Here is a 14,613-nt window from a genome sequence, read left to right as displayed (position 1 = left end):
TTATAAAAATCTTACAAACAAATTAAAACATATTTTGAAAATTATAAAATTATTTTTTGACTAGAGTAAATAATATAAATTGCATATTTTTTTAGAAAAACTAAAAGTTTATGGACTTTTTAACGATATCTCTATTAAGTACATAAAAGAGAGAATATTTTGAGAAAATCAATTTTAATAAAGAATAAGTAAAGATAATAATACTATTTGTTAAAGAAAGAAAATAAATTTCAGTTAATTGGAGTTATGCGTTTATTTTAAAAAGTGTGTAAATTATCTTTTGTGATTAGATTTAAAAGAAAAGAAAAAGAGAGAGAGAGAGAGAGAGAGAGAGAGAGAGAGAGAGAAAACCCACGTATTTTACAAGTATATACGGTGAATTGAACATGGAACGTCATCTTTCAATTCGTTTAATTATCTATTCGAATAGAATTTTATGCATCAAACGAACATCAAAAGTATCTAAAAAAAATATAATAAATTAGACAGAATATAATTAATTTTTGTTACTATATTGAATATTATTTATAACAAAACTAGTAACTTAAACTCAACTCTTAGGTATTAATTATCTTAGCAATTATGTTACTTGCAATTTACATATCCTACATGCTCATGATTCATATAATTGTCCTCGTACTTTCAACTTTATAAATAAATAAGAATATTAATGGAGCGACAGTTGAGAGACAGCAGTGGCAATGAGAACGGAAAAATGCAGTGTTTAAAGTTTTATGTTCATTCATAAAAGTCAGCATTTAATATATTTACACAAGCCAGCGCGACAACTCGAATGAATCGCTCGTGCCACGGAAAACGCTTTTTATTATGAATATATCGAGTAATGCTAAGGCACCTGGCGAGTGCGCACGTGACCTTCAACACTCAGTAACTATAATCGCCAGCGGTGCTTTCGAAAAATGCTTAAAAGCCGAATGAAAGGGAGCGAAAGGCAATAGTCGCCGAATTGATAATCCGCGCGTCGTGCATAGAGCGGGGCAGCCGAGTTTTACAATTTGAAAAAGACGCGGGAACCGGCAGAGCTCTGACATACGTCGCTCATAAAGCACGTGCTCACCTATTCCGTTGCAAGTTTTTACGCGACAATCCATCCACTCCCGCCACCGCCGACCGTCGCGTGTTCACATGCATCTATCGCTCAGTACACGCCCATTGACGCGAGCAATATCTTCTATTGGCGAGCGCGCGCGCGCGAGCAAACGCTGCTGACTCGCTTGTCCGCGAGAGTCGTATTATTTGCATTTGAGGATTTGTCGATCGGTCGATCGATCATCGGCAAATGCCGTACGCGACTAGTCGTTGAAATCGAGCGTAAGAAAGGGGCCGAGAGAGCCAACTTTCGATCCGATTCGCCTCAACTGCGCCGCTTACACGCGGTACCAACGATCGCGCACCTACGCGCGCGCACGCATACACTTACGTACGGGCGATCTCGTCGAGAGGGGAACAATTATATACGAGGCTCTTATCGCTCGCTGACGTTGTCGTTTCGATATCGCTCCGGTCGAGATTATTCCTTTGGGTTTCGCTTAGGTAACGCACGACCGACCGATTCCATGCAACGCTAAAACTAACGACGCCCCGTCACATTTTTATCATTATAAACGCGCCTTCGATTTGTGCGATAATCGAGGAAATTACCGGCCGATTAATTAATCAGTGGACAGTGGATTTCATGAAGAGTTTTGACTTTGCTTCGAACTACACGTCGCTCCCTTATAATGAACGCCGTTTTCGACAGAGTGGCGCAATTTTGCAATGACTATATACCTAACGTTGCGAACCTAGCCAGACAAACAATGCCTTTCCTTTCTCAAAGGTAAATGAAATGTAACTGTGTTGATGAATAATTGTTGCAAAGTTATTAATCAGTTTTGATGTACGTAATGTTAACATTTTTTATCACAGAATATTAACCGAGCGTTGAATAATTGATTCATTACTCGATACGCAGGCGCACATGCATGCACGTTTATGGCACACGCGCACGCGCACGCGCACACACTCGCACTCACACTCACACTCACTCACACGTATACGTAATTGTCGCTTATAACGTTTATTTGTCGTTATTTTACAAGATATTCGCTACAAATACTGTCAGGTTCCATGAGAGGGGCAATAATAGAATGCTAAAATTCCGTTCTCATCGTATTCCGGAAGATTAGTTAGTCGATCAAGGAATATTGTTGTATTATTGTACTGAAACGATAAGTGATAAAGCTAAAAAATATTATGTATTTAGTAAAAACAATGTTTATTATTTGTAAATGATTATAATAATATTGCACTTTGATGTAGAGAGAAATAATTCTATTAAAGTAGTGAGGGTGTATTCTTGTATTCTTGAATTATTGTAGATATTATGGATATGACTAAGTATCTTGAAGTTGAAGTAATGCTGATGTTGTTGTAAATATCAGCTGGTGTAGTCATCAGTCAATCATGCTTGTGAGGTCGCATGAGAAGATGCTGGTAGAATCAAGTATGCTTGATGGATGAATAACTATACTTGATATGGTGTGAGATGTTTAATGGAATTTATTAAGTAATCAATTGTGTCTTTATAATTATGTAAGGGGACAGTAGAAGAATTTAGTCAAAGGTAAGAGTAATTAGTGGTGAGATTTCTAACTCTTGAAGGATGTAATAATCTGTATTTATAGTTTATTAGTCGATCTGTTGTTGTCCTTCTTGGACAATGTGTGTGAACCACAGTGACTTTCGTCAGCTGTTGAGGGCCTGTACGATGTCGAGGGTTAGTTTGAGAGAGCGTAAGTGTGCCCTGGTTCTGCTAGCGGGCCTGTACGATGTCGAGGGATCAGTTCGAGAGAGCGTCAGTGTGGCCGATCAACTATAGCGCGAGATGTGACTTGTTTATTTATTAATATAAAGGTGTACCTGGTGAACTGCAGGCTAGGTGTATTAGATGTTGTGTAGTTGATGTCCCCCTTGATTATTATTCAATTGGCTTCGCTGTAATCACTATCGATTTCTTATTCTTATGGGCGCGTGTAATTTTAACTATGCTGCCGAATATATGGCCACGCGTCGTCTTCACATTATAAAAAACACTATTGCACTGAGCGGCAGTTACGCTTGAGTGAGCGCGAAGTGATATTACAAATGTGCGTATGAGCCTTTTGAATACGCGCAGGAACCGAAGGCTTGACTGTTCCGTGGCGGCTCTACTGAAAATACCGACCGTTCCACGGCGGTCCTGCTAAGGGCAGATGGAGATCCGTGTGCCATGGCTTCAACTGGAAGAGAGTTAACTGTTAGATCGGGTCACGGCAAGATGTTAGCCACAAGCGCAGTTGAGCGAGGGTCGTACGGCAAGAGATGATTTTCAGCGAGAGGTATCTTCAGCAAGAGAGGTCGAGACGCGCCCCGTGCGTCCCTTATATAGGCACGCGGCGACTCACTTAGCTGGCAACAAGGCATCGTCGTTGTTGCACTAATTCTTACACGAGGCGTCGAAGGAAAAATCCTAGAACCTTCGAGAATGTTCGAGGAGAGAAAAGTAGGAGTAATACCCTTCGGTGATCTTACAGTATATTATATTTCGCAGTATATTCGCTGGAGTGCGCGTCCCGGTCCGCACGTGAGGGCCAGTCTAGGCGCACATACCTGGGCGCACATGCGGTACGCCGGACAGCGCGTATGACCTTTCGTTTTTTTGAAATTCATGGGCCTACATCAATCCCGAACAAAAGGATACTGCTAATTTCCTTGAAAATTGAAAAATAAAATTACGTATTTCTACTAAGTGTTTGGATATGTTAAACCCCATATATATATATATATATATATATATATATATATATATATATTTTATGATTATTCAATAATATATAGAGAATTATTTAAAATTTATCACACAACTAACCGCGATGTTACATATGTGTCTGGAAACTTTGACTGACATTGCAATATATCCGTTGGCTTGACACGATTAAAAATAACAAAGACAGCAGAGTGACTCTTTCAAAGCTAAAACTCCACGGGAATTCTAAATAAAATGTACATTCGAGCGTTAGAATAATATTTATGAAGCATCGCCTTCCCAGACATTCCGTAGGCTTAAAAAAGATCTGATTGACACTGGCGATGAGGTGCGAGACTTGCAAGTCCGTCGAACGACAAAATACATTAACGATGTTCCGTACTTCCATTGGTAGGGTGGACGACCTCTATAGGTTCATCCACGCATGGGTGCCGTCTCTCTACGGGGAATTGGACGAGGAGCACTGGAAGGAGCTTGGCTACATACTATCGGACACGGACACAGATTTGTCACCGGAGCTGGCACCGCGCGATTCCGTCGAGGCCGGCGACACGGGCGTCGACGAGGGCAAGGACGGCGAGGGCAAGTCCGCCGAGATATCCGAACTGACTCGCGAGTCCTGGGAGGTAAGCGTCACTTTTTTCCAACTATCGGCTCACCGACTTCGAGTACTATTACGGTCGTCACGAGCGCCGACCCGAGCCAGCCAAACGACAATGGCTAATAATCGCTCTCTCTCTCTCATTTTCGGACTCTGACCGCTACGAAACGTGACTTTGTCGGTGTTGTCGCAATTTTATTGCACTGGAATTGTCATTACTTTTTTCTTTACTTTTTTTTTCTACTTCTTCTTCTTCTTCTTCTTCATCTTCTTCTTCTTCTTCTTCTTCTTCTTCATCTTCTTAATCTAACTTATTATTGGCAATTTCAAAGTAGTCAAATAACGTCGTAGATAAGGTCTCAAAGACGATGCTTATGCCAAAGTCCAAAAATGATTTCGCAGCTTGTATGCTTTGTTTTTATAAATAGAGAAATTAACGATTAAGCGACTCGTTCCGAAAATTTATTGAATTAACTCGTTAAATTAACAATTTAATCAACAATGATACATGATTTTTGCGACATTTACGAAAGACATTTGCGAAATTAAGTATTACTATGTTCGGTGCATTTGAAGCAAATAACAATAAAATAAATAAATAAAAAAAAAAAAAAAAAAAAAAAAAAAAAAAAAAAAAAAAAAAAAGAGTTCATTAAAAAATTAGAGTTCCCTTGAGCGTTATTCGTCTTTATTATGAAAGAATGAATTTTCATAAATCAATTAGAGGATATTTTCATAATAATTAGAGAAAATTAAAGGGAAATTTTTATATTTAACGCATTACATGGATGAAGTCACGTACGTTGAAGTATAAAAATATATACAATTTCATGGATAATAGGAACGGTAGCGTAATATTATTTCAATGATATTCCAATTGTTGGCGATTTATAAATAGCTTTTCAGAAATTGCACGCTTTAGGCCTTCCGAACAATGTGAATAATCAACTAGTCATACGCGCGAAGTCAAATTGAGCTTTGAATCTGAAAATAGTTCTTGGCATGGCGCATAACCGATATTTGGCATACGCTCGCAACTTCTGCGAAACTCTTTTTAACCGCCAATTCGAATCGGACTTAAACGACGTGAAATTTCATTTGAAGAAAAAAAAAAGAGAAGCAAAATAAAAATCCGTACAAACAGAAAGTAATTTTACATAATTTATAATTTCGCCAATAAATTATGTTAATTTTGTCGTTTTTTGTCATTTTATGCAAACTACATTTTCATTCGTTTATAAAGAGGATTTATGCCGCTCGGTCATTAGAATAAAAATTATTGCAATAATTGCTCGAAACACCATTTTGAATTTGAAAATATTGCCAAGCATACATTTATTTATTTCAACTACGAAAAACACATCACAAGTGGAATTATCAATTTATTCGAGGAAATGTTATTCTCACTATTTCATATTATTTATTAAATTTCATTGTAACGCTATTGATATAAGATTCGTTTTCTAATATTTGCATTTTATAAAGAATAATAAATATTCGAGTCAAGTTAACTGGAATATTCTAATTTTTCAATAGTGAGATAGTGATTCATTGGTATTCGTAAACGCCGCGAATGATTTATCGAATTAAACAAGCAGTTGACATAAAAACGACAGAATTGCAGTAAAACGAGTGTAGCTTTTAAAGTAAGAAAAAGAAAAAAAGAAAAATCTATACATATATTTAAAAACTAGGAAAAAAAAAAGAAATAAATAAATAAATAAATAAGTAAAGATAGAAAAAAAAACACGAAAAATATTCTTGACATTGGGGGTCTATTGCCTTCATTGATCACAGCTGATCAAGGCTCCGTACGTAAAACTCTACAGCATCCTGAAGACCTCGAGCACATCCGCTGACTCTGAGCAGATCCAGGACCCCGAGGTACAACTGTTCTTTCGGCCCTACAAATGGCCAAAATAAAACAACAAATGCAAATAATATACCAAGCACTAATGTCGATGTTTCAATATTATTTCTCTACAATACTCACTACTCGCTCTCTCACCTCTTTGATTATTTTACAACCCTGGGTCTCTTTGTTTTTAATTTCAATGTGTGCGTTCGCATAATGCATGACCTTCTCATGACCACCACACCACACGGATAACAAAGAAACCCAGCAGCAATTAATGACTAAATTAGATTTTCGATGCTCCACCTCTTTTTCACGCACGTTATAAACATACTTGAGCAACCGACAAACAACACGCCCAATACTTAACCAACAACAGCTCATGCACATTCTTCTATGGCTAGACATTAAAATACAATGTTATTTCACGGGTTTTGGAATATATTTTTCCACCTACAAAATTTCCACTCATTATCTACACAATAATGCCAAAATATTGTTTAATGAGTGGAACAATACTAATGCACAAATTATATATATATATATATATATTTTTTTTTTTTTAAATACATATACGCTTATTATTCTCATTTTGATCGTGTATTAAGAATCTTTTCTCACCTCAGTGAGTTCGTTGTAAGCACATTCGCTGAAAAAGTTCTCTTCGCCTTATCGCCAATCAGGGACACTACCATGTGTCCGTTTGCATATTATGTGTTAAATATCTACCGCTATTAATTGAAAGGGGACAATGCACCAATCTTCATTTGCTCGCTCATTTTTGCACAATAAGGCAAAGCACAGGTGACATAAGAGCGCACGCGTACGCACGCACGCACGCACGCACCGAATATTATCTGACTTCAATATATGAGTGCAAATAATGATCATGTGCGTTTCCTTGTCGTTACATACGTCACTTTTTATTGATTTTTAGAAAGTAGTGTGAATATTTGCACCACATTTATAATTCGTTGTAGCACTGTGCACTTAATACATTATAAAGCAGTTTCATAGTATTGGTAAACTGGTATGTATTAAATATGAATTGAGTGGATTGCATTGAAAAATAAATGTTTAATCGTAATTCGGTGTGTTTGAAAGAGCTACTTTCTTGACAACTGTTTTGACTGTATTTTTAATTTAATTTAATGCTGTAATAATTATGAAAGCCGAACACTTGCAATAATGATAATGAAAAAGATGAACTAATTACTTAATTACGTATAGGAAAAATATTACGAGTAAACTTATTAATGATCCGAAGAATTGACTCTGATTGCATAAAAGAATTTATCTTCTTTTATAATTTTTTTTTTTTTTCTTTTCTTTTTTCAGTAGCTAGATAATCTTATCAAGGTAGAATAATATTTATCATTAAATTTAACGTTTAATTAATCAGTATAATGTTATTATGCATGTTTTAGACGAATTTGTAATACTATCTAGTTCAATTCAATCGGCAATTTGATGAATTTATCGAAATACTTATTCTATCGATATTGAGTATACGTATGTACTCATAATATCTCTACGTGATCAATGTTACGTATTATAAATTGCATCACATAAGATAATCCAGACTATGAGATAATATTCGCTTGCGATTCTCATAACGACAGTAAATAATAATAAATATTTAATTATAAGCGGAAAATCTGGAGATGCATTCATCTGTAAAATCACAAAAATCACAAAATCAGATATTGAAAAAATATGATTGAAATAAAAGCATATTTTAGGATTGTAAATAATTATAAACGAAACAAGCAGTGCTTTCGAATATTTCATAATTACAAATTCTTTAACATCTAAGTCAGTTGGGTATAAGTGTAATGCACAAACTCGTCGGAGCCGCTCAAATTTATTTTTAATCCTCACATGCTGACAGCTTGAGCGACCTTCGAAAGCAAATTACCCTCCTAAAACTTTAAAATTACTCATCACAAACACATCATTAATTTATAAAGCCTTTTTATACAATTTATAAATTTATAATTTAATTTATAAACGAATACCAACTGATGAATTAAGTTCTGTTTACAAAATTTCTTATTATTTTGGCAACAAAGAGAGTAGAATATACGTTGAATAGTTCGTAAAATCATTGTGAAATAATTAATAATATTTGCAAATTAGTATTGGTGAAACGCAGCATTAGATATGCAAGTATTTGCCGATATTCTAATATTAGTATGACTCGTCTATTACTTTTCCATGGAGAGAGAGAGAGAGAGAGAGAGAGAGAGAGAGAGATGCATTTTTTGACAATGCTACGAGCATTTTTCACGTTTAGAATCTTCTAATGACCAATACAACAATTTGTTGGCATCGTTAAACCGCGTTTAAAAATAGTTTAACAAGATATGTTTGAATATAAATCAAAATTCCCAATAGCCTAACGGCTTTATTCAATAACCCCACAATAATATTATTGCTGCATTCTATGTATTATATTTATCATTTAAAGAATTTTTCTTCTTTTCACTGTTATTTTTTTCTCCTTTTTTCCCTTTTCTCTTTCTTTTGGTTTTGCCCCCCCCCCTCCCCCATTACAATACCATTACATAGCATTAGAAGAGAAATATCTGTAAATATGTGAAAGTATGGAAAGCTCAAAAAACGATAAGCACGTTCACTCGAGAGAATAAAATGGGTCGTGCTGATGTGAAACAATTTATCGTCACAATGAAGTTGTAGTGCTCAAATCGACATAATTATTTATATTCGCCAAACTCTTACGGAACTGTAAATGATGCACGTTTGCAGCGAGAGGGGAATGTATAGTATTAAGCGATTTCTCAATCTTATCGAATGCGTCAGCGCTGAAATCTTAATATCAAAATAATAATGGATAGTATTCTTTAAAAATAAACAATTCGCGCGGATATTCGCTCTCGTAGATATCGAAATTACCAGCTGTTGGCCACGAATGCCAACCGAGTCATTTACGCGCAGCTCTCGCTCTTGCGTATGAAATTATAAAATTAATTAATGGACCATCTCGTTCGGTGGTATCAAGAGACGATTTCTTGGCCCGGTTCCTCGCAGCTCACTGGCGTTCCCCGTTTTACGCTCATTCAATCTTATTCTGACGTTTTCGCTAGCGGTGACTCCGTGGCACGTGCCCCCGCCTGCAAAATATATTCATTTTCAATGTTTAAAAAATATTATGTTGAATGATTTTATCGCAAACTTCGGTTAAACTGGCTATTTGTTCGTCTAGTTTTTTTTTTTTTTTTTTTTTTTTTTTTTTTTTGAAATTAACTAATTAATTTTATCATAAAATGAAAGAAAATCTCGAGACACAGAATTCGAATAAATTACATTTCATTATCAATGCAAAGCTCTCGTACTAACTTGTACCATAATTTCAGCAATATGTCTGCATTCATTTGACATACTGGTAGATTAGAAGAGAAAAAATCGCACTCCTGTAAAATTCTCGAATTATTAATTAAACACTTGAGACATTAATGTCACAATTTGATTGATTATTTTTTTTATATTGAATTAATAAGTTAGTACAACTGTGTAATGAAGTATCAACGTAATATATCCAGTATACCATGTAAATAATAATAATATTTATTATTGCTTATCTTATCTCCTGAATAATTTCGCGTAATAATATTGTATCGAACGCACAAAATGCAAATATTCTCAGCTACGAAAGTATAACCTTATGTTTTTTTTTATCCCAAGAACTTAATTAAACAAATACGCTGGCTCGTTAAGAACTTCATCCATTATAAGATAAGCACTGTTGTTATTGTTGCTGAGACGTAATTACGTCATTTGACTTGTTGGCTGTTTTTTTTTATCGCCGTTCATGACTTTGTGGTTTTTATAAATATGTATGCGATTTGAATGTTTGGCGTATAGAAAAGAAGAAAGAATCGATTCATACGCGGGGGGAGGGGAGATGTGATACTCCTAAAACGAAATGGTTAAATGACAATATACGCCTTCTTAATTTGGAAATTAATTTATATGCCTATATGTAAATAAACGATAATTATTCAGTATTTTCAAATAATCGAGTATTCAATTTCATTGGAATAGGATTTTGATTGAAATTGATGCTGATGGACTTGTAAGGAAAATAAATACGAATGTATGTAAAAGAAAAGGTACATTGAATTATAAATGAATGATATATTCGCTACGAAAGTAATATATCACTTAAATTATAAGAAAATAAACAATGATGTCAAAATTCAACTAGATAAATAGAAAAAAAACCAGATAATTAGCATAACTTTAACTTTAAAATACGATTCAAAGTATTTACTACTTGAATCCATAACTTCATTATAATTACTTTATAATTGTATGGGTATAACTATGATTCATGTTTTATTCATAATATAATTTGATCATATTTTTTAATAAAATATTATAGAATGATGATGAAAATTGTCAGAGGATTAATGTGCTGCGAATTTTAAATTATTATCGAATATATTTGCTGAAACAAAAATAATTTTACTCTTCAGTTTTGTAATTTATTTGTTTAGCATATTTTTTTTTTCTTTTACACACATATTGAATAAAAGAAAATCTAGTTTGCTAAAACGAACGATGCTAGTTGAACGAATAATTCTAATTGAAAAAGGTATTCACGTACACGTTTTTAACGAACTACAATACAATAATTAAATGAATATTAATTTATTAGAAAACATTATTTCGCAAACTCTATAATAATAAAAATTTGGTTTTTCCAAGAAAAAACTTTGGAAGCTGTAACGCATATAGTAATACTAATAGCAATAATACGTAATTTATGATGTTTATCTTGCAAATAATATTGAATTATTTTATTTAATTATTGTGATTAAAAAAAAAAAAAATTAACTCAATTTTCTTATATATGTGTTACTCTATAATAATATCCAAGTTTTCATTTACGCTGTATTTCATAGCATCGAAAGTAATAAATCTTATAGAAATGTAAATCCACTCATCAATAGCTATATATACATACACACACACACACACCAGATACAAAATATTATAATTTGTTATGTCAATAATTTCTAAAAAAAAAAAAAAAAGAAAAAAGAGCGATAAGCATGGAACGACGAATGTTGTTGACATTTGTACGTGAAAATAAAATAATCAAATGAATGTTTATCGCAATGTGTGCGTGTGTGTGTGTGTGTGGTTACTTGATATTTTCAATATAGAACAATTCTTTTACGCAAGTGTCCTTAAATTATTCGGATATATTAATACGTCGACTAAAAATAACCATAGCCATGACTAGCTTTTATCCAAATACCGATAAACCTCTCGAAATTATAAAATTATATATCTTCTCAAGGCGACAAGAACATTACAATGAACCGACAGACCGTATTCGAAGAAGTCCAAATAACAAAATAATTGTACTCTTTTACAATCCCGAACATCGTCTAATACACAATCAAACCCTTGACCATCATGGGCAAAAAATTTTCTGCTAGCAATAGCGGACGATAAGTTAGCTAATAAAAGATAAACGAAAAACGACAAACCAAAAAACAAAAGCAAAAGAAGAAAGAAAAAAAAACATAAGAAAAAGAAGAGAGTGAAAAATATACGTAATTACGTCGGCTTAAGGACGTCGGACAACCGACGCGCAACGCTCGCTCATCTAATACCGGCAGTCCGTCATCGTTCTATCCCTGACAGCACCAGTGCGTCGTCCAGCTCGAGAGCAACGAATGAGCCAATCGGTGCTGCCTACGGCTCTGACCCGCGCAAAAACAATGCCATGTTAAGCACCGGCAACAGCAGCACCGTCAGCATCTCTCAGTAGGTCGCGCAGGTGGCAGATAATCGACTACAATGGCCTAACGACGAATGCTCGATCGGATTATGTCAACAAGGCGTAACGACAGCTGTCGCCGACGGCCCACGATGCTTGTCCAACGCTCCCGCTGCCGCTGCATTTCCGGAATGACTCGATTCACCCTATCGAAACTCGAGGTCGGACCTCGGATCCCCGTGGACTCGAGCGCCGAGGGAAACTTCCCCACAGTCGGTCTCTTTCCTGCCCACGAGTTCCCATTTCGAATGGGATGGGCCGAGCGAAATTCTCGCGCCGATAAGGCAAAGCCTTTTCCCAAAAATGAGGACTTGGACGATGAGGTAACGAGGTGCTCCGGTATGCCCGAGAGCAATCTTGGAAGCGCGAAGGGATGGTCTAGAAGACGGATGGCTGCCCGGTAATGTCGGTGACGCCTCTCGTGGCGACAGCATAGACGGGGCACGAGAGCGACAACACGTGCTGCGCAATAAGAGCTGCGCGCTCGTCCTAATCGGGAATCGTCGCTTGCCAGCCAGTCGGGCGCTCTTTCTCTCTCTCTCTCTCTCTCTCGCACGCGCGCGCGCGCGCGAGCGTCCGCTCGATCGTTGGCTCGCTCGCGCGCACTACGAATGGTTCGGGGCCGGGGGAAACGTGTCGCCAGTTTGTATATGAAACACTGCGACTCGCCACGGAAGTTTAGTGCGACTTGGCTCATTAAAGAGTCTCCCTCGTAAAATTGCGCGAACGCCGATCGTGATTTGAAGTAAAGCTCCTGCGATAGGCGCGCCGCCGGCTAAGTTCGATTAAAATTTGGTATCGAAGAACGCGAAACGGGGACGCCAAGGGAACAGACGAGGGACGAGTCGCCGCGGCGCTCGTTCCACCACCGGCTGACCCGAGCCTGGTCCTCGGCTCCAGCCCCTGCACCGGACACGGAGACGCCGGCCTCGAGGCGCTCGAGCCAGCAGGTCCCGGCTCTGACGAGCGCCGCCGCGATGCCCAAACACAAGGTTCCCAACCCTATATCCAAGATCACCAAGTACCTCAAGCAGAAGACGAAGGTACGACGCTCCGTGTGCGTGTGTGTGTGTATACGATCGGCCCATAAGACTTCCATTGAAACTTGGTGATCCTCGTTTTGTCTGCTGTAGTAGGGCGGCGATGTAAGGGCAACGAGGGACGCGTACCGTCTTGGTCGTATGTGACACGCACATTAGCTCGATAATCGAAGAGTTTCTCCACTAGACTTAACTCGACTTGGTTTGGCTCGGCTTGGCTCGGCTCGACTCGACTCGACTCGACTCGACTTGAAAGTCCCCCCTTAGGGCCCAGTGCATTTATTTTCTAATGGTCGTTATAATTGGGGGAAGAGAAAGCTTCATTCGCGTTGGGAAATTTGGCATTAGATAATTCTGTTATTGACGTGCCTAAAACGCTCGTGCATAAGAATTTCAGAAAAATTAATTCCTTTGTTCGGGATTCAGGTGACGTTTAATCGCATTATAACTCGACTTGGGTTGGCTCGGCTTGGCTCGGCTCGACTCGACTCGACTCGACTCGACTCGACTCGACTCGACTCGACTCGACTTGAAAGTCCCCCCTTAGGGCCCAGTGCATTTATTTTCTAATGGTCGTTATAATTGGGGGAAGAGAAAGCTTCATTCGCGTTGGGAAATTTGGCATTAGATAATTCTGTTATTGACGTGCCTAAAACGCTCGTGCATAAGAATTTCAGAAAAATTAATTCCTTTGTTCGGGATTCAGGTGACGTTTAATCGCATTAGAGAAATATAGTTCTTCCACGCGGCAAAACTTATTTCGTACGTTGATTCGTACGTCATCGATGCTTTTCATTTTTTCGAAGCTTTAAGAATCTTCGAAGAGTTCAATTGCTGGGTTTTGATGATTTTCGGGTCGCCGAGCGAAAATTCATTCAATTTTTAAAATTTCTTGTAAGTTCCGCGTAACTTTGATTTATCCGCTTACGTCGCTGGACAACATAAACGAACGAAAAATGCCCCAACGAGTCTTTTAAATGTCGATTTGCTACACTTGCTACACGAAAGTACGTAGGAAAATAGAGAGAACAATGTTTTCAACGATAAAGTTTTTGCTCGTTATAATAACGCGTAAATGATTCGTTAATTCAGTCGATCATAAATTATTCAAAGTTCACGAAATGTTCGCGTTATACGACGTTTATTAGCGTTATTGCCGGTACTCTACGTTCAATGCGCCAGTAAAGTTAAATTTTCGTACAATTTATTTTTAGTATATAGGTAATTGTGTGCGTGACCTAGACCGTTCCTTTTTCTTAAATAATTACTTGCGAAACCGAAAAAACCTTGCTGCTGAAAATGTTGCAGTGATGTACAGAATTGCGATCTTTTCTCCTTTCCTAATAAGGATTTCTTTATGCTGATTCTTAAGTGAATCTGCACCACGTAATGATTTTTATTAAGTGCACTCGCGTTCCCTTTAATTAAGGATAAAATGAAATATTACTCATAGCAAGGGCTCACGCTTACGCCGATTATCCTCAGATTCTCCAT

General features: G+C 37.0%; 1 protein-coding gene across 1 annotated transcript in view; it reads left to right on the top strand.

Annotated features, from left to right (window-relative positions):
* mtd (TLD domain-containing protein mustard) overlaps nt 1-14,613 on the top strand; it is a 113,364-nt gene that overhangs the window by 82,727 nt on the left and 16,024 nt on the right. The window contains exons 15-16 of the mRNA XM_011507868.1: nt 4,203-4,434; nt 6,207-6,293. Coding sequence (XP_011506170.1) covers nt 4,203-4,434; nt 6,207-6,293 — 319 coding nt within the window. The remainder of the gene's footprint in view (nt 1-4,202; nt 4,435-6,206; nt 6,294-14,613) is intronic.

The sequence above is a fragment of the Ceratosolen solmsi genome, unplaced genomic scaffold, assembly GCF_000503995.2.
Source record: "Ceratosolen solmsi marchali unplaced genomic scaffold, CerSol_1.0 scaffold1, whole genome shotgun sequence".
NCBI lineage: Eukaryota > Metazoa > Arthropoda > Insecta > Hymenoptera > Agaonidae > Ceratosolen > Ceratosolen solmsi.
Note: the sequence above shows the minus strand (reverse complement) of the source record. Positions and strands in the feature narration are given on the sequence as shown.